This window comes from Leucoraja erinacea, chromosome 8 (genome assembly GCF_028641065.1).
Source record: "Leucoraja erinacea ecotype New England chromosome 8, Leri_hhj_1, whole genome shotgun sequence".
Taxonomy (NCBI): domain Eukaryota; kingdom Metazoa; phylum Chordata; class Chondrichthyes; order Rajiformes; family Rajidae; genus Leucoraja; species Leucoraja erinaceus.
The window spans coordinates 70206811-70230324 of record NC_073384.1 but is presented as its reverse complement, the minus strand read 5'-3'; the positions used below and the strand labels follow the sequence as shown (position 1 = coordinate 70230324).

The 23514-nt window shown below is 45.1% G+C and overlaps 1 protein-coding gene across 5 annotated transcripts in view; it reads right to left on the bottom strand.

Annotated features, from left to right (window-relative positions):
- The window catches only part of LOC129699831 (protein EFR3 homolog B-like), a 104651-nt gene that overhangs the window by 66347 nt on the left and 14790 nt on the right, over positions 1-23514 (bottom strand). For 3 of the 5 annotated variants that reach the window (XM_055639953.1, XM_055639955.1, XM_055639954.1), the window contains 2 exons: positions 12745-12852; positions 3003-3208 (listed from right to left, as the gene is read on the bottom strand). In XM_055639953.1, coding sequence (XP_055495928.1) covers positions 3003-3042 — 40 coding nt within the window. In that variant the 5' untranslated portion in view covers positions 3043-3208; positions 12745-12852. Of the gene's footprint in view, positions 1-2398; positions 2911-3002; positions 3209-12744; positions 12853-23514 lie in introns of those variants that run through there. The other 2 variants (XM_055639957.1, XM_055639956.1) reach the window with 2 other exon arrangements.

Here is a 23514-nt window from a genome sequence, read left to right as displayed (position 1 = left end):
TCAGTAAAGAATTGCAAAGTGTGGAGTCATGCATTTTGGTGATAAGAATAAAGGTGTAGATTATTTTCTAAATGGAGGGAGAATCCAGGAATCAGAGGTGCAAAGGGACTTGGACTCCCAAAAAGTTAAATTGCAAGTCAAATCGGTAGTAAGGAAGGCAAATTCAATGCATATGGTGAACTTCCAGAACTTGCCAAAATCAATGAGACTGATACCTTTGGGCCTGGTGATGATGATGAAATCCAGTTGATTACATTGTGGACGATGATGTGGAAGATATAATGCCAAGGCACTATAAGACACTGGTCAAGCCACATTTGAGGTACCGTGAGCAAATTTGGGTCCCATATCTGAGGAAGGATGTGCTGGCTCTGGAGGGGGTCCAGAGGAGGTTTACAAGAATGATTCCAGGAATGAGTGGGTTAGAATATAATGAGCATTTGACAGCTTTGGGCCTGTACTCGCTGGAGTTTAGGTTGAGGGGGGGCCTCATTGAAATTTACAGGATAATGAAAAGCATAGATAGAGTGGATATAGAAAGGATGTTTCCACTGGTGGGAGAGTCTAGGATCAGAGGTCATAGTCTCAGAACTAAAGGGCGCTCTTTTAAAAAGGAGATGAGGAGAATTTTTTTTAATCATAGGGTAGTTAATCTGTGGGACTCATTGCCACAGAGGGCTGTGGAGGCCAAGTCAGTAGATATTCTTAAGGCAGAGATTGACAAGTTCTTGATTAGAACAGGTGTCGGTTATGGGGAGAAGGCAGGAAAATAGGATTAGGTGGCAGAGATCAGCCATGATTGAATAGCGGTGTAGAATCAATGGGCCGAATGGCCTAATTCTACTCCTATGGCGTGAACTTGTGAAGTAATCGTGAATCCCGTACATCTTAATCTCCTGTATCAGCCTTATCAAAATCCTTACTAAAATTCACGTATACAACATAATCACCCTACCTTCATTAATCTCTTCTGTCACCTCCTCAAAAAACTCAATCAAGTCAGTGAGACTCGACCTGCCACGTACAAAGCCATGCTGGCTATCCCTAATTCTCTTCCAAATGGTAGTAAATCTTATCTCGAAAAATTCTTTCATGTCCTCCCTCGGCCTCTGGTGAAAACAATCCACGTTTGTCCTCTTATAGCCAACAATCTCTAATCCAGACAACAACCTGGTGAACTTTTTTCGCCCCCTTTCCAAATCCTCATAAGTATAAATTTATAAATTCTGTTTCAGAGACTAACTCCATTTTAAATGTCTCTTTTAACTTCTTGTACAGCTATTGTTAACTGTATTTCACCCACATTTTGTTTTTGTCACTGCCCTGGGAATGTATGACTTGAGCCTTGCTCTGTGTCTAAGGTGTGCTATTTTTCTCCAGGTAATATGCAGCAGGACAGTCTGAAGGGAGCTTTAGAGATACAAAAACCTTCAGATGCTACTATGCTAGAATCTGGAGGCAGAAATAAACTGTGGAATAATTCAGTGGGAGTTATACTCTGTGTCTAGCCTTTGGTTTATCTGATCTGGAAAACCTACGCAGAGTGGAACGGACAATATATTATGATCCAAAACTGCTCAAACCAACCAGACTACAAAAGTTAGAAAGTGTTCCAAGTGCAGAGAGGATTTGTTGTAAACCCCGCATTAACAGCACTGCTTATTTATCCTGTGTTTCTGAGAGATGAATCTTCAGGCTACACGAGTAGCAGAGAGGAGAAACTGTGCACCTCTAGGAAAACAATAACCTTGAGACTGCCTTTGGCACGTGCACTAGTGTAAGCAGTACTTGGAACGATCGTTTGTAACTGTATGTTTCACGCTCTTTTACCTTCCTGAGATGTGCCGATTCTTGTTTGCAGTGATAGAACTGAGCGGAATGTCTCACTGAACTGAGCTCAAAGCCTGTGCTTGTTGGGCAGCATGATTGAGAATGCAGCCCTCAGCAAATCTCCACCTACACACACTGTTTCAGTTTGACGAGCATGGGCCACAGTCAGAGACAGCGATCTGGTGGACTTTTCCTTCCTCTTTCAGAGCTATCTGAGGCACATGAGTGGGGCTGGATAAGGTCAGCGTGGCTTTGCTCACTTACATGCCGAGTTTATGGTGCATCTGCATCTCTGCAGCATTAAGTTAGAGCAATATCATTGCAATGCCACCACACACAGATGATGTAATTCGTCGGGCACAAATGACTGCAGCTATTTCACAAACACATTTTACAACACTTGATGTGCAGTATCCACTTAACGGATAGCTTTACAAATTGAGGACAACATTTCAGTCAGAAACCAGCAGACTAAAATTAATTTAATGCATTAAAGTGGCATACAACAGTCCATTGTTATTTTAATACTGAGGTTGAATTCTGATAAGATGATTAATTCAAGCCTTACCGTACATCTTAAAGTGGACTATACCATCTCTCCCTCAATCCCAGACAGAAATCTGAAAGAATCTAATCTCTCCTGAAATGAACGAAGCAGGTGACCTTAGCCCTGTATGACGACAACAGTGATCCTGATGAATGCTGAATGACAGACACACACACAGACTTTTCATTCAGCCCAGCCAGCATGGGATGAATGAAGGAGGAATCACTGATCCTTTCTTCTCTCTCGGGACATGTTTTCAGCTTCACAGTCACCGATACAACGCTTCAGCACCGAGTGTGTTACATCAGCATCAGCAGCAAACTGCTGGCAGGCTCACAGCTCATTACGACTGGGATAGAGGGTGGGGGATGCTGGATTCTCGGTGCGTTTTAAACGCATTTAGCAGAGGACGATTAAAGCAACTATCTGGAAAACTGTTTGCTTGCCAAGCCAAGCAATAACATTGCTGCATGTTTCAGCCACTAAATATCATCCACCATTTACTCTGAATGTACTCAGAATATCTGTCAGAGTTGCTGTTCATTTAACGACAGCTCCCTCTACCACCACAATCTTGCTGGCTAGTACAGAGCTGCCTAAATACTAATCACTGTTAGATACTTACCAGTTCCAATATGGTGGTCAGCAATTCCACAGCAGTCCATTAGGAATGCTCCTGTGTTCACTCACCAGCATTCCAGTAAATCAAGGCTTGGTTTTCACTTATCAAAGCAGTAAGCAGTTTGAAGGAGAACGGAGAGGCAAGACACCATACCGATCTCTCCTGTTGCCTGGAATGCTGTTATTGTCCTTCCAAATGAAAAGAGGTTCCTGGATTCAATAGAAAGCAAGCAGCTCAGCTTTATATTCCAGCCTTCGCCCTCCTCCGTCCTCGCTCTCCTTTCAAGGGCGTTTTGATACAGTGACACAAATAGACCCATTTCCAGTCCTTTCACATTCACATTAGCAAAAACAACAGGCTTCAGCACAGAGCTTTCAATGTGAAACATATCGCTGACACCAACACATGGAAGGAACACCAGCAATAACTTTTGTAATTTACTTTTACACCAGGGGATATTAGTTGTCACATCATGAACAATAAAATACATAGTACAAAGCTTACACAGTAAAACATCCAATCCAGCATCGGTGTATACCAACAATAACAGGACTCAGACTTAAAGATTCATTGGGTGGATAATAAAATTAAGTATTTTAAATGGGGATGAAATTAGTGAGCATATTGGTGTGGGTCAGAATCTGTGATCTTATGAACACAAATAAATATAAGCAAATACATTTTGACTTCTGGGTTTGCATTTTACAGATGCACAGCAGGCATGGTGACATTTACAATCGCAGATGCAATTAAAGTGTCAATGTACAGATGGAAATTATAGGTATTTGTAGAAGACGGTGGTCATGGAGCAAGAGCACAGGCAGTACTCAAATACAATGAGGCAGCAATCACTGTTGAGTACAGCCAGGAAGAGAAGACATAGAAACACATAAAAATAGGTGCAGGAGTAGGCCATTTGGCCCTTCCAGCCAGTACCGTCATTCAATATGATCATAGAAACATAGAACATAGGTGCAGGAGTAGGCCATTCGGCCCTTCCAGCCAGTACCGTCATTCAATATGATCATAGAAACATAGAACATAGGTGCAGGAGTAGGCCATTCGGCCCTTCGAGCCTGCACCGCCTTTCAATATGATCATGGCTGATTATCCAACTGAGTATACCGTACCTGCCTTCTCTCCATACCCCCTGATCCCTTTAGCCACAAGGGCCACATCTAACTCCCTCTTAAATATAGCCAATGAACTGGCCTCAACTACCTTCTGTGGCAGAGAGTTCCAGAGATTCACCACTGTCTGCATGAAAAATGTTTTTCTCATCTCGGTTCTAAAGGATTTCCCCTCTATCCTTAAGCTGTGACCCCTTGTCCTGGACTTCCCCAACATCGGAAACAATCTTCCTGCATCTAGCCTGTCCAATCCCTTAAGAATTTTGTAAGTTTCTATAAGATCCCCCCTCAATCTCCTAAATTCTAGCGAGTACAATCCGAGTCTATCCAGTCTTTCTTCATAAGAAAGTCCTGACATCCCAGGAATCAGTCTGGTGAACCTTCTATGCACTCCATATATGGCAATAATGTCCTTCCTCAGATTTGGAGACCTAAAACTGTACACAATACTCCAGGTGTGGTCTCACCAAGACCCTGTAAAACTGTAACCCTGCTCCTATACTCAAATCCTTTTGCTTTGAATGCCAACATACCATTTGCTTTCTTCACTGCCTGCTGCACCTGCATTCCTACTTTCAATGACTGGTGTACCATGACACCCAGGTCTCGTTGCATCTCCCCTTTTCCTAATCGGCCACCATTTAGATAATAGTCAGCTTTCCTGTTTTTGCCACCAAAGTGGATAACCTCACATTTATCCACATTATACTGCATCTGCCATGCATTTGCCCACTCACCCAACCTATCCAAGTCACTTTGCAGCCTCCTAGCATCCTCCTCACAGCTAACACTGCCCCCCAGCTTCGTGTCATCCGCAAACTTGGAGATGTTGCATTCAATTCCCTCGTCCAAATCATTAATATATATTGTAAATAGCTGGGGTCCCAGCACTGAGCCTTGCGGTACCCCACTAGTCACTGCCTGCCATTCTGAAAAGGACCCGTTTACTCCTACTCTTTGCTTCCTGTTTGTCAGCCAGTTCTCTATCCACATCAATACTGAACCCCCAATACCATGTGCTTTAAGTTTGTATACAAACTCTTATGTGGAACCTTGTCGAAAGCCTTCTGAAAGTCCAGATATAACACATCCACTGGTTCTCCCCTATCCACTCTACTAGTTACATCCTCGAAAAATTCTATAAGATTCTTCAGACATGATTTACCTTTCGTAAATCCACGCTGACTTTGTCCAATGATTTCACCACTTTCCAAATGTGCTGCTATCCCATCTTTAATAACTGACTCTAGCAGTTTCCCCACTACCGATGTTAGACTAACTGGTCTGTAATTCCCCATTTTCTCTCTCCCGCCCTTTTTAAATTACATTAGCTACCATCCAATCCTCAGGAACTACTCCAGAATCTAGAGTTTTGAAAAATTATCACTAATGCATCCACTATTTCTGGAGCTACTTCCTTAAGTACTCTGGGATGCAGCCTATCTGGCCCTGGGGATTTATTGGCCTTTAATCCATTCAATTTACCTAACACCACTTCCCGGCTAACCTGGATTTCACTCAGTTCCTCCATCTCATTTGACCCGCGGTTCCCTGCCATTTCCGGCAGATTATTTATGTCTTCCTTGGTGAAGACGGAACCAAAGTAGTTATTCAATTGGTCCGCCATGTCCTTGTTCCCCATGATCAATTCACCTGTTTCTGACTGCAAGGGACCTACTTTTGTTTTTACTAATCTCCTTCTCTTCACATATATATATAAAAACTTTTGCAGTCAGTTTTTATGTTCCCTGCCAGTTTTCTTTCATAATCTATTTATATAATCTATAATAGTAAGATTAAACGAGAACTTACCAGTTTGAAGTTTGATCTTTATTTTATGAGGAGTTACGATGAGGGATTACGTGATGAAGGCCCGTTCAGCCGCACGTGCGTCAATCTTCAAAGCAGCGGTGTGAAATCACAGATAATAATAGTGACTGAAGTATGATAGTAAGATGAACGAAGACTAGAACTACCAGATGATCTTAATGAGGGCTGGGAGCGTAGGGCACGTAATCCCTCATCGTAACTCCTCATAAAATAAAGACTTCAAACTGGTAAGTTCTCGTTTAATCTTACTATTTTACTTCGGAGTCACGCGAGTGACTACGTGAAGATTTCAAAGCTCTGTGATTTCATGCCTTGAGAAACAAGTCTACACAACCACAACTGCCTCATTGACAAATGAGGGAAAACATTCATAATGCATACAGTCATGACATAGATTTAAACATGCTGATGCTGTTAAATAAGCAATAAGTCACATCTCTCATCCGGATGGAACCTATAACAGAACATAAAATAAATTGAGAAATACCTCTGGTCTGGCAACTGGTTATTATAACATATTTGAAATATTGTTCGTTTGACCACACTACAGCCGTTAGGATGTGGTCCAGCGGAACGTAATTAACCCTTGCTGCTGCTGTTATAGCAGCCCTGGTGGAGTGAGATCCGGATCAGTATCTACTCTTGCATACCTCAACTCCGTTGTAACACCTGACAAGATCTGAGCAGATAGGTTCTTATAACGTCTTTTGTAACTAACAATCATAGTTAGCTCAGTCTCAAAGGCTCTTGGTGACCTTGACGTATTGTTGTATATGTGTGTCCCCACAAAACGAAAAATCCCTGGGTATGTCTTGAACTATTTTGAGACCTGACACCCCTACTGCTCTGCTTAAATTAATTATAGCATAAAATACTATGCATATATTTGCAGATGTAATCATCCTCTCCTGTCACAATAATGTAGCGAGTGACCTTTTGCACTAACCTAATGAGGTCCGATCAAAGCTAAGAATGTAGCTGGAACCCCCTGGTTAAAATAGTGTTACACCATGTCAATCTCCCATACTACATTGTACTTGTCCCGGGAAACAGATATCCTTTACTAACTCGATATCCGAGTTGAACCCAACAACTTGGACCTCGTTAGCTGCAGTAAGTCTGGTGGAAAGGCACAGTTAATGACCCTATAATTTAATTGTCAAAGACCATTTAAATGAACTGCAATAACTCAGAATCTGTACCATTTTAAATATAACATGAGCATTAAACAACCGCTTCCCATCTGAAAGAATAAAGTACCGCTTTTTGGTACCATTCCAGCACTGTGAATACATACAAAAATAGGCGACAACCCAAGCCGTAAGCAGTCTATTGCGAATCTGTAGAACATATATTAATTTTATCATGCAACAGCTGATCTCTCAAGCCACAGGCTGAACCAGCAAGTTACGTTTAAAATAACCATATAATGTTACATTATTATTATTCCCGACAAATCGGGAATCAAACTGCATAGACCAATTCCACAGCTGGAACCTAAAGCTACTCTTGATGACTCTATTTCAAGACCCGACATAAAGCAAATTGGAGGAAGACATAAAAGACCATTCCTCATGCTTGTAGCGAGAATGCATCTTTCGCCACTGTTATGCCACACATTTTTGCAACCTTTAATTAGGATGAAAACAATATATCTATATTCGGTGTTGCATTAAATCAGAATTTCATAAATACTGCGTGCTCCAACACCCATTCTGTGTTGTCATTGATCTGTACTTGATGATACTCCAGTGGCAAATTAGATTATGTTGTGGCGTCAGCCTAAACAGGGCCACTCATGCTCGAACCCTCGTCAGGAGATACGAGGGCGGGCACGTGATGTCATGGGCTAGAGGGAGTGTCCTGATACAAAAGCTCTCTCACCACGAGACCTAGGGAGACAACTGGCAGCTGAGCACGAGGGAACAACCTCGCTCAGCTGCAACAACATTGTATTATAGTTAGCGCACCAACTACCACCGAATAAATGATTCTTTGAACCGGCTGATGTCTCCTTTATTCATCACGTATGGTGCCGCTACAAAGTACCTTTTACAGGATCTTTTCCCTGATTGCACCCTCGTGCTTATCATATGCCACATCTTAGTGTATCAACATGAAGTTGAGCATGCACCTATGCATACTCACTCAATCACTCTTTAACCCATAAATGCACTTAGGGTCTATAGATAGTTGATACCAAACTGAAGAGTTAATAACATTGCAAATCTCCTGCACCTCCAACTAGAGATGATATTCGCATGTTACCACCTTAAGCCATAGCATCTTTTTTTGCAATATAATGACATATTTATTGATCAACTACTGTAGCAATGTTGAATACTGTTTGTCCATCATAGTGGCTTTATTAGCTTCAGCTGGCAATAGCAAGTTGTATTATCAATGACCTTCATGACCCTTGTTGTTTGTCATTAAACATGCTGTCAGTTCTCCCACTTGCACAGATGCATCACATTTATCACATTGCCAGTTAGTCTAATGAATAGGAACTCCTTTATAACCACAAGGCTGTTCCTGGTTTCTATTGATTCCAATCTGTTGCCCAGGGCGGAGTCACAGGCCAACTATCCATTTGATAACAAACTAATTTACTGGATAGGAGAGAACAATTCCTTAATTAGCTTGAGACTGAGTGGATTTTAGCCAAATACAGCATCAAAATATAATCCAGACAATACATCACAAGTGTTTTTGAACTCTGAGTAATCCTTTGAATGATTATTGTTATCATACTGTTTAAATTGCCTCATCATAACAATGCCTTCAAATATCTCTGATGATCATTGTACATGGAAAACCCTATGAAATCAGTTTGATCACCCTTCTTTCCTAATGAACAGGCCACACCTGCCATCATTTCGAGTCGGCCCTGAACGGCAACTCTGGCCCGGTTCCGATAATTCTCACATGTCCCAAGACAAACTCTTGCCATAATTCTGACCTTGCCTTGAAAGACAATTCCCCATATCTCCGAGCCTGTCTCGAAAGCAACCTGGCTAAAATACTGGACCTGGCTCAACACTCTTCTGGCCAAATTTCAACCTTCTTGGAATACTAGTATTGTCCAGTTTACCTGGTTAAAATGCCTCTGATTAGATGACAATGTCTCAATCATTTGTGTATTGCACAACCAATTGTAAATCTTACCAACTTGTTCGTGGTCACTTAGTTGTAGAGTAACTCTGGTCAGCTTAATGCTGCTACCAGCTTCAGTGAACCGCTTCCTGCCGATGAAGCCGTGGGGTGCGTTTTCCCCTAAACTATGAATCCTTACTCATCATTGGCCTAATTGGTCCAACAGTTTATGCTTCGTCCTTTAGGTTTTGCCTGTGGAATAGGTCTTACCTGAATAGATTCGGCGGGTGGCTCTAACGTCCCCTGATAGCGGTGTTCACTGCATTATGTTGGGATGGCAACCTTGCTGCCAGGAATCGTACCTCTGACATGTACCATTCATCCCTTGAGGTATGCTCCACGCTATACCCTCAGCCTCGGCATCAGATTTACACTGACCCGGAATGTTCTCCTCTTTCATACGGGAGACATTAAGCAGCCCTACTACAAGGCACTGCTGGTGCAGCCTCTCCAACAGGCCCACCCTCCAGGGTCAGAAAATGCCCCGGTAAGCTCACCTCCTCCATGAGGGAGACATCATGCAGCTCTTCTACAGGTGCTGCTGCCATACATTAAGCAGCCCTATACAAGGCACTGCTGGCACGGCCTAGAGCAATAGGCCGGCACTGCCATAGACTTGGCATCCCCATTATGCAGCCCTGCTACAAGGCGCTGCTGGCACGGACTCTCTCATCTGCCCAACACTGCCATAGACTCAGCATCCCCTTTAAGCAGCCCTGCTGTTAGTGCGGACTTCCCCATAGTCCCCCACTGATACAACTCCTGATGTTAGGATGTATGTAGCTTGAGCCTCCTCTCAATGGGGCTCCATCCTGGTCAATCTCCACATTTTCCATTTTACCAGAAGGGAACACTCCCGGCACCAGGACTGACCACTTGGGTCGGTCTATCCCATATCTTGGGGACCTCTTCAGTCTGGGCACCGTATTGCTGGTGATTTCCCCTCCCCCGGGAATCCCAGCACCCTTATATATATATATATATATATTAAGTGAGGGAAAACCCCTACCGGCACCGGGGCTGACCGTTCCGGTCCGTTTAACCCCTTACCTGGGGACCCCTGCGGTCTGATAGCCGCATAATCACTGGATTCCCCTACCCGGGAACCCCAGCCTCTATATGTATATCGGGGGAAATCCTCCCGACCCCCGGCATATATATTTATATCGGGGGAAACTTACCGCGTTGGAGGAGCTCCTGCTCCCTAACTGGTCGTCTGCACCAATGCGTCTGACGTAATTACGCATGTGCGGCTGAATGGGCCTTCTTCACGTAGTCACTAACGTGACTATGAAGTAAAATTCCCTGTTTTCTCTCTTCCCTCCTTTCTTAAAAAATTGAGTTACATTAGCTACCCTCCAGTCCACAGGAACTGATTCAGAGTCGAGAGAACATTGCAAAATGATCGCCAATGCATCCAGGATTTCTAGGGCCACCTCCTTGAGTACTCTGGGATGCAGATCATCAGGCCCTGAGGATTTATCTGCCTTCAGTTCCAACAATTTACCTAACACCATTTCCTAACTAATGTAGATTCCCTTCAGTTCCTCCCTCCCACTAGATCCTCGGTCCCCTAGTATTTCTGGGAATTTGTTTGTCTTCCTTAGTGAAGAGAGAACCAAAGTACTTGTTTAACTGTTCTGCCATTTATTTGTTTCCCCATTATAAATTTGCCTGTCTCTGATTGTAAGGGAGCTACATTTGTCTTCACTAATCTTTTCCTTTTTACATATCTAAAGAAGCTTTTGGTACCATGTAATTCTGTGCTACCTGCTACATGGTCAGATAATCGGCGACTAAACCGTCTCCTCCACCTGGTTTGCCAGGTGAGGAGGGGGCTGTGGACCCCCAGCAGGACCAAAAACAAGACCTGTCAAAGGGCGGAGGAGCTTCTAGCGAGCCAATGGCCAACCATACTTCAGTAGAAGTTGCGATCACTGTCGTACACAGCATTGTCAGGCACTGTCCCCGTTGATTTTTTCAGCGATGATGATGATTTTAGAGTCTGTTTATATGTTCCCCGCATGCTTTCTTTCATGCGCTTTTCCCCTTTCTTAATTAACCCCTTTGTCCTCTGTTGTTCTAAATTGCTGCAATTTATATGCATTTTCCTTGGATTTAACACTATCCTTGATTTCCCTTGTTAGCCACAGTTGAGCTACATTCCCCAGTTTATTTTTTCGCCAGACAGGGATACACAAATTTTGGAGTTCATCCATGCGGTCTTTAAATCTTTGCCATCGTATCTTCGCCATCAAGCCTTTAAGCATAATTTGCTAGTCTATCCTAGTCAATTCCCGTCTCATATCTTCAAAGTCTCCTTTCTATAATTTCTGGACCCTAGTCTCTGAATTAACCGTGTCACTCCATCCTAATGTAGAATTCCACCATATTATGGTCGCTGTTGCCCAGGGGCCCTTGCACAACAAGATCACTAACTAATCCTTCCTTAGTCCAGGATGGCCTGCCCTCTAGTCCGTTCTTCTACATATTGATTTAAAAAAACATCCTGTATACATTCCTGGGAATCCTCATCTTCAGCGCTGCTACCAATTTGCCTGGCCCAATCTATATGTAGATTAAAGTCACCCATGATAACTGCTGTACCTTTGTTACACGCAAACCTAATTTCCTACTTGATGCTATCCCCAACCTCCCTTGGTGGTGTGTATACATCTCCAACAAGCATTTTCTGCCCTTGACTATTTCTCAGTTCTACCCATACCGATTCTACAGCAAGCTAATGTCTCTCTTTGCTATTGCATTAAACTCCTCTTTAACCAGCAATGCCACCTCACCTCCTCTTCCTTTCTGTCTATCCTTCCTGGATATTGATTACCCCTGTATGTTTGGCTCCCAGCCCTGGTCACCATGGAGCCATGTCTCTGTAATTCCAACCATATCATATTCCTTAACTACTAACTTTAATTCATCCACCTTATTACGAACGCTCCTCGCATTAAGGCACAGAGCTTTCAGGTTTTTTTTAAAATTATCAGCCTTCTACCTTTTGCTTCTGTCCTTTTATGGCCCTCTGTCTCCTTGCATTAGTTTCCACCCCCCCTGCCGTTAGTTTAAACGTAACCATTCCTACACTGTCTTTCCCGTTAACTGCACGCAAATGCTTACACGTTGTTGACTCTACCCCCCCCCTACCCCCCCCCCCCCCCCCCCCCCCCCCCCCCCCCGTTTAGTTTAATTTAGTTTAGTTTAAACCCACCCATGGGACATCCTTTCCCATCAGGGGTGGAAGAAACTACTAGTGTTACAAAGTAGGCTTGATTTGGTTTAGCACTGGAGGTGAACAGCTGGAGCATTGTGCCCCAGTCTTGTTTGCAATAAAGTATTTCAGAAAAGCCAGCATTGTTCCGATTCCCCTGCATACATTACACAATGGATGCAAGAGCAGGTCAGAGGTTGGTATTCAAAGTAACTCATCTCTCATTCATTTTAGTCTTTGTACATCTGGGTACAACAACATAATGGTTAATTTCTCAGTGATTGAATCCAGAAAACCAAACCTGAGACAGTTGTTAAAATGTTACGATGGCAGCTGGGTTTTTTTAATTTCCAAATTTAATTAGCAGAATTGTGTAATTATTATAAATTATTATGTGATTCACCCTTACCTGGGATGACCACCATGTGATGCCAGTTCTTTAACTGTCTTTGAAGCGGTCCAACAAGCCACTTGGTTCAACAGATAGTAATGTGGATTTTCCAATGATGCCCAAATTCTGTGAATGAGTTGCAAACATTATTTAGAAAAAAAAGCAGTCTGGTTTAGTTTAGTTTTAGTTTAGAGATACAGTGCGGAAATAGGCCCTTAGGCCCATTGGGTCCGGGCCAACCAGCAATCCCTGCACAATAACACTATCCTACACCCACTAGGGATAATTTCTAGCTAGAATTTAGAAGATTGAGGGGGGATCTTATAGAAACTTACACAATTCTTAAGGGGTTGGACAGGCTAGATGCAGGAAGATTGTTCCCGATGTTGGGGAAGTCCAGAACAAGAGGTCACAGTTTAAGGATAAGGGGGAAATCTTTTAGGACCGAGAGGAGGAAAACATTTTTTCACACAGAGAGTGGTGAATCTCTGGAATTCTCTGCCGCAGAAGGTAGTTGAGGCCAGTTCATTGGCTATATTTAAGAGGGAGTTAGATGTGGCCCTTGTGGCTAAAGGGATCAGGGGGTATGGAGAGAGGGCAGGTACAGGATACTGAGTTGGATGATCAGCCATGGTCATATTGAATGGCGGTGCAGGCTCGAAGGGCCGAATGGCCTGCTCCTGCACCTATTTTCTATGTTTCTATGTTTACATTTACCAAGCCAATTGACCTACAAACCTGTACATCTTTGGAGTGTGAGAGGAAACCGAAGATCTCGGAGAAAACCCACGCAGGTCACGGGGAAAACGTACAAACTCCATACAGACAGCACCTGTGGAATTCTTTGCCTCAGAAGGCAGTGGAGGCCAATTCTCTGGATGCTTTCAAAAGAGTTAGATAGAGCTCTTAAAGATAGCGGAGTCAGGGATATGGTGAGAAGGCAGGAACGGGGTACTGAATGTGGATGATCAGCCATGATCACATAGAATGGCGGTGCTAGCTCGAAGGGCCGAATGGCCTACTCTTGCACCTATTGTCTATTGTAGTCGGGATTGAACCCGGGTCTCTGGTGCTGCATTCATGTAAGGCAGCAACTCTACCACTGCGCCACCGTGACAGGATCAGATCGACCATTGTACGAACAAGGAACTGCAGATGTCAGTTTACACAAAAGGACACAAAGTGCTGGTATAACTCAGCGGGTCAGGCAGCTTTTCTGGAGAACTTAGATAGGTGAGACCTATGAGTTGGGACCCTTCTTCAGGTGGAGAAAATGTATGTTTAGGGTGGTTGATGGAAAAACAGACTGAAGTCTGAAGAAGGGTCCCGACCCAAAACTTCATTTATCCATATTCTTCAGAGATGCTGCCTGACCTGCTGAGTTACTCAAGCACGTTGTGTCCTCAGATGAACTATTCTCTGCTTGTCTGGAATGATTGCAGTTTCAACAACTCTCAAACTGGACTTGTTTTCCCTGAAGCAAAACAGGCTGAGAGGTGGCATGAAAGAGATATATAAAATGTTGAGAGACATAGATAGGGTAAAACGTCCTGGTCGTTTTCCATAGTGGGGATGTCTAAAGCTAAAGAACATAGATTTAGTGGATGAGGGAGAATTAGAGGGGATACATTTTACCCCAAAAGGTAGTTTGCATCTGGATTGAGTTGCCAGGGAAAGTGATGGAGACAGGAACAGTATAAGATTTAAGATACATCTGAGCAGGCCATACGGGAGACGGAATTTACGCAGGCAAGTGGAGTTAGTATAAATGATTGGCAGCATCGACGTGGTGGTACAAATGGTCTGTTTCTATGCTGTACAACTCTTTGACTATGGCTACACCATCCAAAGCAGTCCACTGGACTGATTCTCCATCAACCACTCGAAACATGCATTTACTCCACCTGTAAAGCATTCTACGTACAAAATGCGACAGAGTAACTTACCTAGGCTACTCAACAATGACATCCAAATCCACAACCCACTATTATAAAAACATATTAGAGGCATAGATAAGGTAGACAATCAGTTTTTCCCCCCCAGGAAATATCAAATACCAGAAGGCATAGCAAAGTTGAGAGAGGGGAAGTTTAACGGAAATATGTGGAGCAACTTTTTTTTTTTACACAGTGTATTGGATGTCTGGAACACGCTGCCATGGGGGGTGGTAGAAGGAAATACAATAGCAGTTTAAGAGGCATTTGGGCAAATACAGGAGCAGATAGGGAATAGAGTGTCAGGTCTCACGTTTAATCTAGTTTCTGTTTCTTATTGGTTTTTAGTATTAGAGTTTGCATTCTTGTTTTATTTTGGTGTCTCACATCTCTTGTTTCAGGTCCCATTTCCTGTCAGGTCGTTTACCCTCATGTGATTGTTGGCCCCGTCCTGGTGTGTTTCACCTCTGTCTCGTTATCCCCTGCTAGTCTGTATTTAAGCCCTTTGTGTCTTAGTTCTCATTGCCAGGAAACGATAGAGCATGTCATTGTACATTGTGAGAGGTATGAGGAGGAGAGAGAACGGATGAGTGAGCAGTTCAGAAAAGAAGGAGTACAATTTGATTTGGTAGATATTTTGCAAGGGAGTTCAAATAAGTGCTATCAAATCCTGATGCTTTTTCTTAGGGTAACCAATTTGTTCGGAAGGATATAGGTTATTAGAATATGTAATGGTGTTGTTTGATCCACACTCCATGCCAGTTGGTGGCGGTAATGCACCAAAAAAGTTGTTTGCCAACCGCCAAAAAACACTATATAGAAGAAGAAGAAGAAGAAGAAGTTCTCATTGCCAGTTCGTTGTGTATGCTACTTGATTGTACTGTTGCCTCTGTTTTTGCTTACCTGTGTACTGACTTGGACCGATTAAACTCTGAAGACTGATCTGCCCTGTGTCTGAGCCTGCATTTGTGTCCTCCTCCTCGTTCAGTTCTGATATTATGAACTGGCCAACAATGGACTCAGCGGGCTCTGATCCTTTTCGTGCAGCGCTCCAGAAGCAAGAGGAGCGCATCTCGCATTACGAGGGTCAACTCACCTCGATCGTCGCCGGGTTCCAGGACCTCGGCGAGCGTCAGCAGGGGTTCCAGGCGGACATCGGTTCACAGGTGAACACTTTAAGTTCTCGGTTTGAACACCTGGTTACTCGGCTGAATTCTTTGTTTCCTGCTGCGGCTCCCGTGCCTGCCGAGTCTGTTTCCTTGTCTGTGTCTCCAGGAGCTCCGATGGCCACGGCTGCCGCAGCGTCTCCATTCGTCCACCTGGCAAGACCGGAACACTTTTCGGGGGAATCGAAGAAGTGTAGACCTTTTTTGATTCAGTGTGGACTGCATTTCGAACTTCAAGCGGCTTCCTTTCCATCCGAACGCTCAAGGGTAGCCTTTATCATCACGCACCTGTCGGGCAGAGCGGAGGCTTGGGCCACGGCGGAGTGGTCTCGGAATTCTCCTGTTTGCCAGACGTCGGTCCTGTTCATGGAAGCTCTGTCCTGCACGTTTGATCACTCCAATCCTGGCCGAGAGGCTTCACAGAACCTGGTCTCCATGAAACAAGGTAATCGCTCAGTTATGGATTTTGCTATTGACTTTTGAACTGTTGCTGCTAAGAGTGGATGGAATGAGGCTGCTTTGTTGGATGCTTTTCGCAATGGATTGTCTGAAGCTATCAAAGATCAATTGGCTCCACTAACCCTGCCTTCCGACTTTGAGTCTATGATTTCCCTGGCTGTCCAAGTTGACGCTAGGCTCAGAGAAAGAGAGCGAGAGAGGAGATCGGCGGCAGTTCGGTCCTCCTCCCAGCCGTGGCGGCAGCGTCACCCTTCACCTTCCGGTCGGGACTTGTTCCCTCTCGCCCGGTCCAGTCAGCCTACAGCGCCACCTGTCTCTTCGGAGGAGCCCATGCAGGTGGGACGAGCCAAACTCAGCCCAGAGGAACGGCAGCATCGCCTAAGGGAGGGGAGGTGTTTTTACTGTGGTGAACTGGGACTATTGTTGAACAGCTGTTCAGTAAAAGACAAGGCTCGCCAATGAAAGAGAGGACATTGGTGAGTTGTACCACTCCTATGAGCCATTTCTCTCATCAATTCTCGACGGTACAATTGTTGGTGCATTCCCAGTGGCACTCCCTGCAGGCTTCGGTTGATTCTGGGGCAGATGAGAACTTCATGGACATTCGCTTGGCTGATGAATTGAAGCTGGAACGTGAACAGCTTCAAGATCCTCTGGAGGCTAGTGCACTGGATGGGTGCCTACTGTACAGGGTAATTCACCGAACTCAACCTGTTCAACTTCCGCCGCATAGACTGTACGACTGCTGTGTCGACCTTCTGCCAGGTACAGCGCCTCCTAAGGGTCATCTCTACTCCTTGTCTTCACCTGAGCGGCTCGCCATGGAAAAGTACATTGACGACGCCCTTGCTGCTGGGATCATCAGACCTTCCTCCTCACCTGCAGGAGCTGGCTTCTTCTTTGTAGATCAGAAGGATGGAACACTTTGGCCCTGCATTGACTACAGAGGACTCAATGACATTACTGTTAAGAACAGATACCCTCTTCCTCTTATCTCCTCTGCATTTGAACTGTTAAAAGACGCTAAAGTATTCACTAAGTTAGATCTTAGAAATGCTTATCATCTGGTGAGGATAAGGGAGGGGGATGAATGGAAAACTGCGTTTAACACACCCAGTGGCCACTATGAATATTTGGTCATGCCGTTTGATCTTACTAATGCTCCAGCAGTTTTTCAAGGCATGGTTAATGATGTATTACGGGACATGCTGAACAGATTTGTGTTTGTGTACCTTGATGACATTTTGATTTTTTCTCCAGACGAGACTTCCCATGTGCAGCATGTACACCAGGTGCTGGAACGTTTGCTCCTAAATGATCTGTTTGTGAAAGCTGAGAAATGTGAATTCCATGCTAACACTGTTCAATTCCTTGGTTATTTTGTATCACCTGCTGGTATACAGATGGACCCGAGCAAGGTCAGTGCTGTGGCCACCTGGCCTACACCCTCCAGTCGTAAGCGACTTCAGGGGTTCCTTGGGTTTGCTAATTTTTATAGGAAGTTTATCCGGAACTTTAGTGTCACTGCTACACCACTCCATGCTCTTACCTCACCCCACGTGCCTTTCTCTTGGTCCTCTCAAGCAGAAACTGCATTTATGAGACTCGAGAGGAGCTTCTCCTCAGCCCCCAACCTGGTTCACCCTGACCCGTCACTCCAGTTCGTGGTTGAGGTGGACGCCTCGGGTGTAGTCGTACTCTCCCAGAAATCCTCCACAGATGGTCGATTACATCCCTGCGCTTTCCTCTCAAGAAAGCTTTCTCCTGCTGAGAGAAATTACGATGTGGGTAACCGTGAACTGTTAGCGGTTAAAACAGCCTTGGAGGAATGGAGACATTGGTTGGAGGGTACCAAGCAGCCGTTTCTAGTTTGGACAGACCACAAGAACCTGGAATACATGAAGTCAGCCAAACGCCTCAACTCGCGCCTAGCAAGGTGGGTTATCTTCTTTAATCGATTTGATTTTGTACTGTCTTACTGCCCTGGTGCCAAGAATGGCAAACCTGATGCTCTCTCCAGACAGTTTGATCCTGACCCGTCCCCTAAGGTTTCAACTCCCATTCTGCCTGCTTCCTGTTTTGTTGGGGCGGCTACTTGGGAGATTGAGAAGAGAGTTTCCAAGGCAACTGCTGGTGTTCAGTCTCCGCTAGGGTGTCCTTCTAATCGTCTGTTTGTTCCCGAGTCTCTTCGTTCTCAGGTGATTCACTGGGCTCGTACATCTCGGATCTCCTGTCATCCCGGTGTCCGCCGAACCCCGTTTGTGGCCAAACAGCGGTTTTGGTGGCCTTCCATGTAGAGGGGGATTAAGGAGTACGTCGCTGCCTGCAGTATTTGTGCTCGGAACAAGACCTCGCGTCGGGCCGCCTTTGGCCTCCTGAATCCGCTGCCTGTCCCCTCACGCCCCTAGTCAGACATCTCCATGGACTTTGTCACGGGCCTGCCCTCTTCTGAAGGTAACACCTCAGTCATGACTGTGGTGGACAGATTTTCTAAGATGGTCCATTTCATTCCGTTGCACAAGCTTCCCTCTGCCAAGAAAACGGCAGAGGTCATGCTGTCTCATGTTTTTCGAATTCATGGATTTCCCAGACATTGTGTCTGACCGGGGGCCTCAGTTCGTGTCCAGATTTTGGAAGGAGTTTTGTTCTCTGTTGGACGCCACGGTCAGCCTTGCATCTGGTTATCACCCGGAATCCAATGGACAGACTGAACGCCTTAACCAGGAATTGGGGACAGGACTGCGGTGCTTGGTGGCACAGAACCCTTCAACTTGGAGCAAAAACCTTATTTGGGTGGAGTATGCACACAACACACTTCCTTGCTCATCCTGGGAGAAGGAGTCGTGTGCCCTCCGCTCAGGCTCTCATCCGTCGCTGTCGCAAGGTTTGGAATGGGGCTCGTCAGATGCTGTTGCGCAGTTCTGCGCGTTACAAGAGGATGGCTGATCGTGGAAGAACGCCGGCTCCAGTATACTCGCCTGGCCAAAAGGTGTGGCTCTCCACTCGAGACTTACCTCTGAGGGTGGAATCCCGGAAGCTGGCTCCTCGTTTTGTTGGTCCTTTCCCCATATCGAAGGTCATCAATCCTGTGGCGGTTCGTCTCAAACTCCCCCGTGCCATGAGGGTCCACCCTACTTTCCATGTCTCCCGACTGAAGCCATTTAAGGAGAGTCCTCTGGTCCCTGCCTCCACACCCCCCCCCCCCCCCCCCGGTTCCTTGATGGGGGTCCAGTGTTTACGGTCAGCCGGTTGCTGGGGATGCGCCGGCGTGGTCGTGATTGTCAGTATCTTGTGGATTGGGAAGGTTATGGACCTGAGATTCGGATTCAGATTCAATTTTAATTGTCATTGTCAGTGTACAGTACAGAGACAACGAAATGCACTGAGGAGTGGTCTTGGGTGCCGGCTCGCAACATATGCGACCCGGAACTTACCAGGGAATATCGGCGCCAACATCCTGAAGATCCTGGGCTGTCAGGAGCCGGCCGTGGAGGGGGGGTGGGGGGGGGGGGGTACTGTCAGGTCTCGCGTTTGATCTAGTTTCTGTTTCTTATTGGTTTTTAGTATTAGAGTTTGCATTCTTGTTTTATTTTGGTGTCTCGCATCTCCTCTTGTTTCAGGTCCCATTTCCTGTCAATGCGTTTACCCTCATGTGATTGTTGGCCCCGCCCTGATGGGTTTCACCTCTGTCTCTTATCCCCTGCTAGTGTGTATTTAAGCCCTTTGTGTTTTAGTTCTCATTGCCAGTTCGTTGTGTAATAATAATAATAATATGATGATAAATTTTATTTTTGGGCGCCTTTCAGAAATCTCAAGGACACCTTACAGAGATTCCTAGCTGGAGACCGCGGCTTCTGAAGCCGACAAGGCCACGCCGGCCTGGAGCTCCCAGGCTCCCGATGTTGAAATTGGCGCCGCCCGCTCCGCTCCGCTCCGCAGACCCGCAGCCCGGAGGTGTCGAACACAGCGGACACAGCTCACTGGAGCTCCAGCGCGTTAATCCAGTGCAGCGACGCAGGCAAGGCATCGCCCGCTCCGCGACAGCGCCCCAGCGCTGCGCCGCCACCGAGGCCGAGGTGCTGGGCGGTCCCTGCCAGGAAACGGCGCTCCAAGCCCGCTGGTAGGCCATGAGGCCGGGTCGACGGGCAGCCCAGAGAAAAAGCTGCCTCACCGACCAGGTAGGGATCTAGAAGTAAAATTGCCCCCTACCCCCCACATTTAAAAAGTCCATTTCTCCAACGGACGAAACACAGGACTTACTAAAAACCTTTTAAAAAAGCGAAGTAAACGGACGGCTGCTGGTTAGCAGCCGCTCCCCAAGATGGCTCCTCCTCATGTGCATGCTACTTGATTGTACTGTTGCCTCTGTTTTTGCTTACCTGTGTACCGACTTGGACCGATTACCTGTGTACCGACTTGGACCGATTAAACTCTGAAGACTGATCTGCCCTGTGTCTGAGCCTGCATTTGTGTCCTCCTCCTCGTTCAGTTCTGATATAGAGAGATACAATGTGCAGGCAGATGGGATGTGCAGGCAGATGAGGATTCACCCTTCTCACCATGTGCTAATGCACTCCAATGAGGAGTTGGAGAACACTGCAAGTGGCCACAATAATGGCCTGCTCACAAATTGCTGACTCATTGAAAATTCCTGACATAGAAAGCATCTCACCAAAAGCCCAAATACCATTGACCACAACTATACAATCATCAAATATACCAAACCCTCCAAATTTTTAGAAAGGACAGAAACACGCATGGAGGCGGTGTCTTCATCGGAGTTAACAATGCTATTTCTTGTTTTGAAAGAACAGATTTAGACAGCGACTCTGAGCAAATCTGGTGCCTAGCTACACTCGAGGGTCAGTCGTTACAGATCGGAAGCTTTTACCGACCACCTGACATGAAAACGGAGCCATTTTTAGATCTTGGATCAAACATCTCCAAAATTAACGCCTCTTCACGCTCTCCACTTATCATCCTGGGGGGCAATTTCAATGTCCCGGGTGTAGATTGGTCTGACGGCATACAAAGCGAACCAAAAGGGGCTCTCCAGGAAGCACTAGCTGACCTCACTCTGGAAAATCACCTGTCCCAAAAAGTCACTTTCTCTACCAGGCGTGATGAGACAAGTGGCACCGAAAAGACTTTAGATTTATTGTTCACTTCACACCCAGATTTAATTTCGGAAGTTTCATCGTGTGCTGGAATTAGCAATCATTATATTATCCAAGCAAAACTGCACACAAAGCTTAAAGTTCCTACAAAACCTCCGCATAAAATTTCCCTCTGGAAAAAAGTGAACAGCGAGGAATTTAAAGTCTTAGCAAAAAAACTGGGAAAAGATTTCTTCAACCTGCAACCAGATAAAAGATCCGTAAATGACAACTGGGTGTGGCTGAGAAACTCCTTAAATAATATTGTTACAAATCATGTTCCTCAAAAACTCATTAAGGGCCGTATGCGTCCTCCTTGGTTTTCGGCAAAACTGAAACGTCTCTGCAGTAAGAAAGAGAAGTTTTATATCTGTGCCAAAAAAAGGGGTACAAAACTGGATTGGGACAATTTTACTAGCGTGCAAAAGCAAGTCGATCGTGCAATTAGGAGTGCTGATAGACAACATGCTTCTTGTATTCTTGGGGGAGAGCAACCCAAGGCTTTTTGGAGATATGTGAAAACCAGACGGACAGGCAACACTGGTGTCCAGATGCTTAAAGTGAACAACTGTCTGATCACTGAGGACCAGGCGAAAGCAGAAGCATTTGCAAACCAATTTCAACACGTTTTCACCCGGGAAGATGTGGAGCCTTCATCATTTCCAGTCCTACCGCCCAACCCGTATGCTGATATGCCTGCTATTAAAATTGAGGTGGAAGGTGTCAAGAAGTTATTGCTCAACATCAATACCACAAAAGCAATTGGACTAGATCAGATACAGAATCAAGCCCTCAAGATCGCAGCCGAAGAACTGGCTCCAGTCTTTAAGAAGGGTTCAACCACCAACCCAGCGAATTATCGTCCTTTTTCATTAACAAGTACTTGCTGCAAATTGCTGGAGCATATAATTGATAGTAATCTGATGCGACACGTGAGCAAACATAACATTCTTGCTGACAACCAACATGCATTTAGGGGGCATAGATCATGCGAGTCTCAGCTTATCCTGACGACAAATGACCTGGCCAAGCACCTTGATAGTAACGTCATCATGGATTTAGTTGTGCTGGACTTTTCTAAAGCATTTGATGATTATGAAGATGCTCTCCAAAAGGATCTCGATACTATGGTTGAGTGGTCACAACAATGGGGCATGCAGTTCAACCTTTCCAAATGTGAAACTATGCACGTCACCAGAAAGAGGAATCCAGGCGAAACATCTTACAATATACTTGGTACCACCCTTGAAGAATCCAAACAAACTAAGTATCTCGGCATCAAAATGCAGAATGATCTGCGTTGGAATGGTCAGACTCATCATGCAACGGTGAAAGCAACAGGTGTCCTAAACTTTCTGATGCGCAACTTTCATCATTGTTCAACTTCTGTCAAGGAGAAACTATACTTCACCCTCGTTAGACCTCATTTGGACTATGCAGTTGCAGCATGAGACCCATACACAAATAAAAAAAATGTCTTCCATCGAACGTGTCCAAAGACAGGCAGCTCGATTTGTTACTAACACCTATGAGAGAGAAGCAAGTGTCACCAAACTTCTGAATTCTCTGGGGTGGAACCTTCTCCAAGACAGACGTGAAGTTCACCGTTTGACCTGCTTTTACAAAATGTTAAATGGTCAGCTCGACATAGACTACAAGACCTACACCAAACCCAAACCAATTAGGAGCAGACGAGGGCATTCGATCCAATTTGTGATCCCAGCTACAAAGACAGATGTGTACAGCAATTTGTTCTTCCCCCGCACAATTAAAGCATGGAATAATCTCCACCCAACTATAGTTACCCAACCAGATGCAACTAAATTTAAAGTAGCTCTTTCTTCCCAATAACCCTTTCTGGCTTAAGCCCTCCCTTCACCACCTCCAGTTTAAATTCCATTTGGAATATTTTGGAGGACCAAGAAACCCCCCGATTGCATTATGGAAAATCTGACCATCTGCCTGTGTTTCTACTCTTTTCTTTCAAGCATAGATACAATCAGTTCAAACTCAACTACAATAGAGCAAAGGGAGATACAGAGGTCAGAATATAGTTCTCAACGTGGTAGTGCA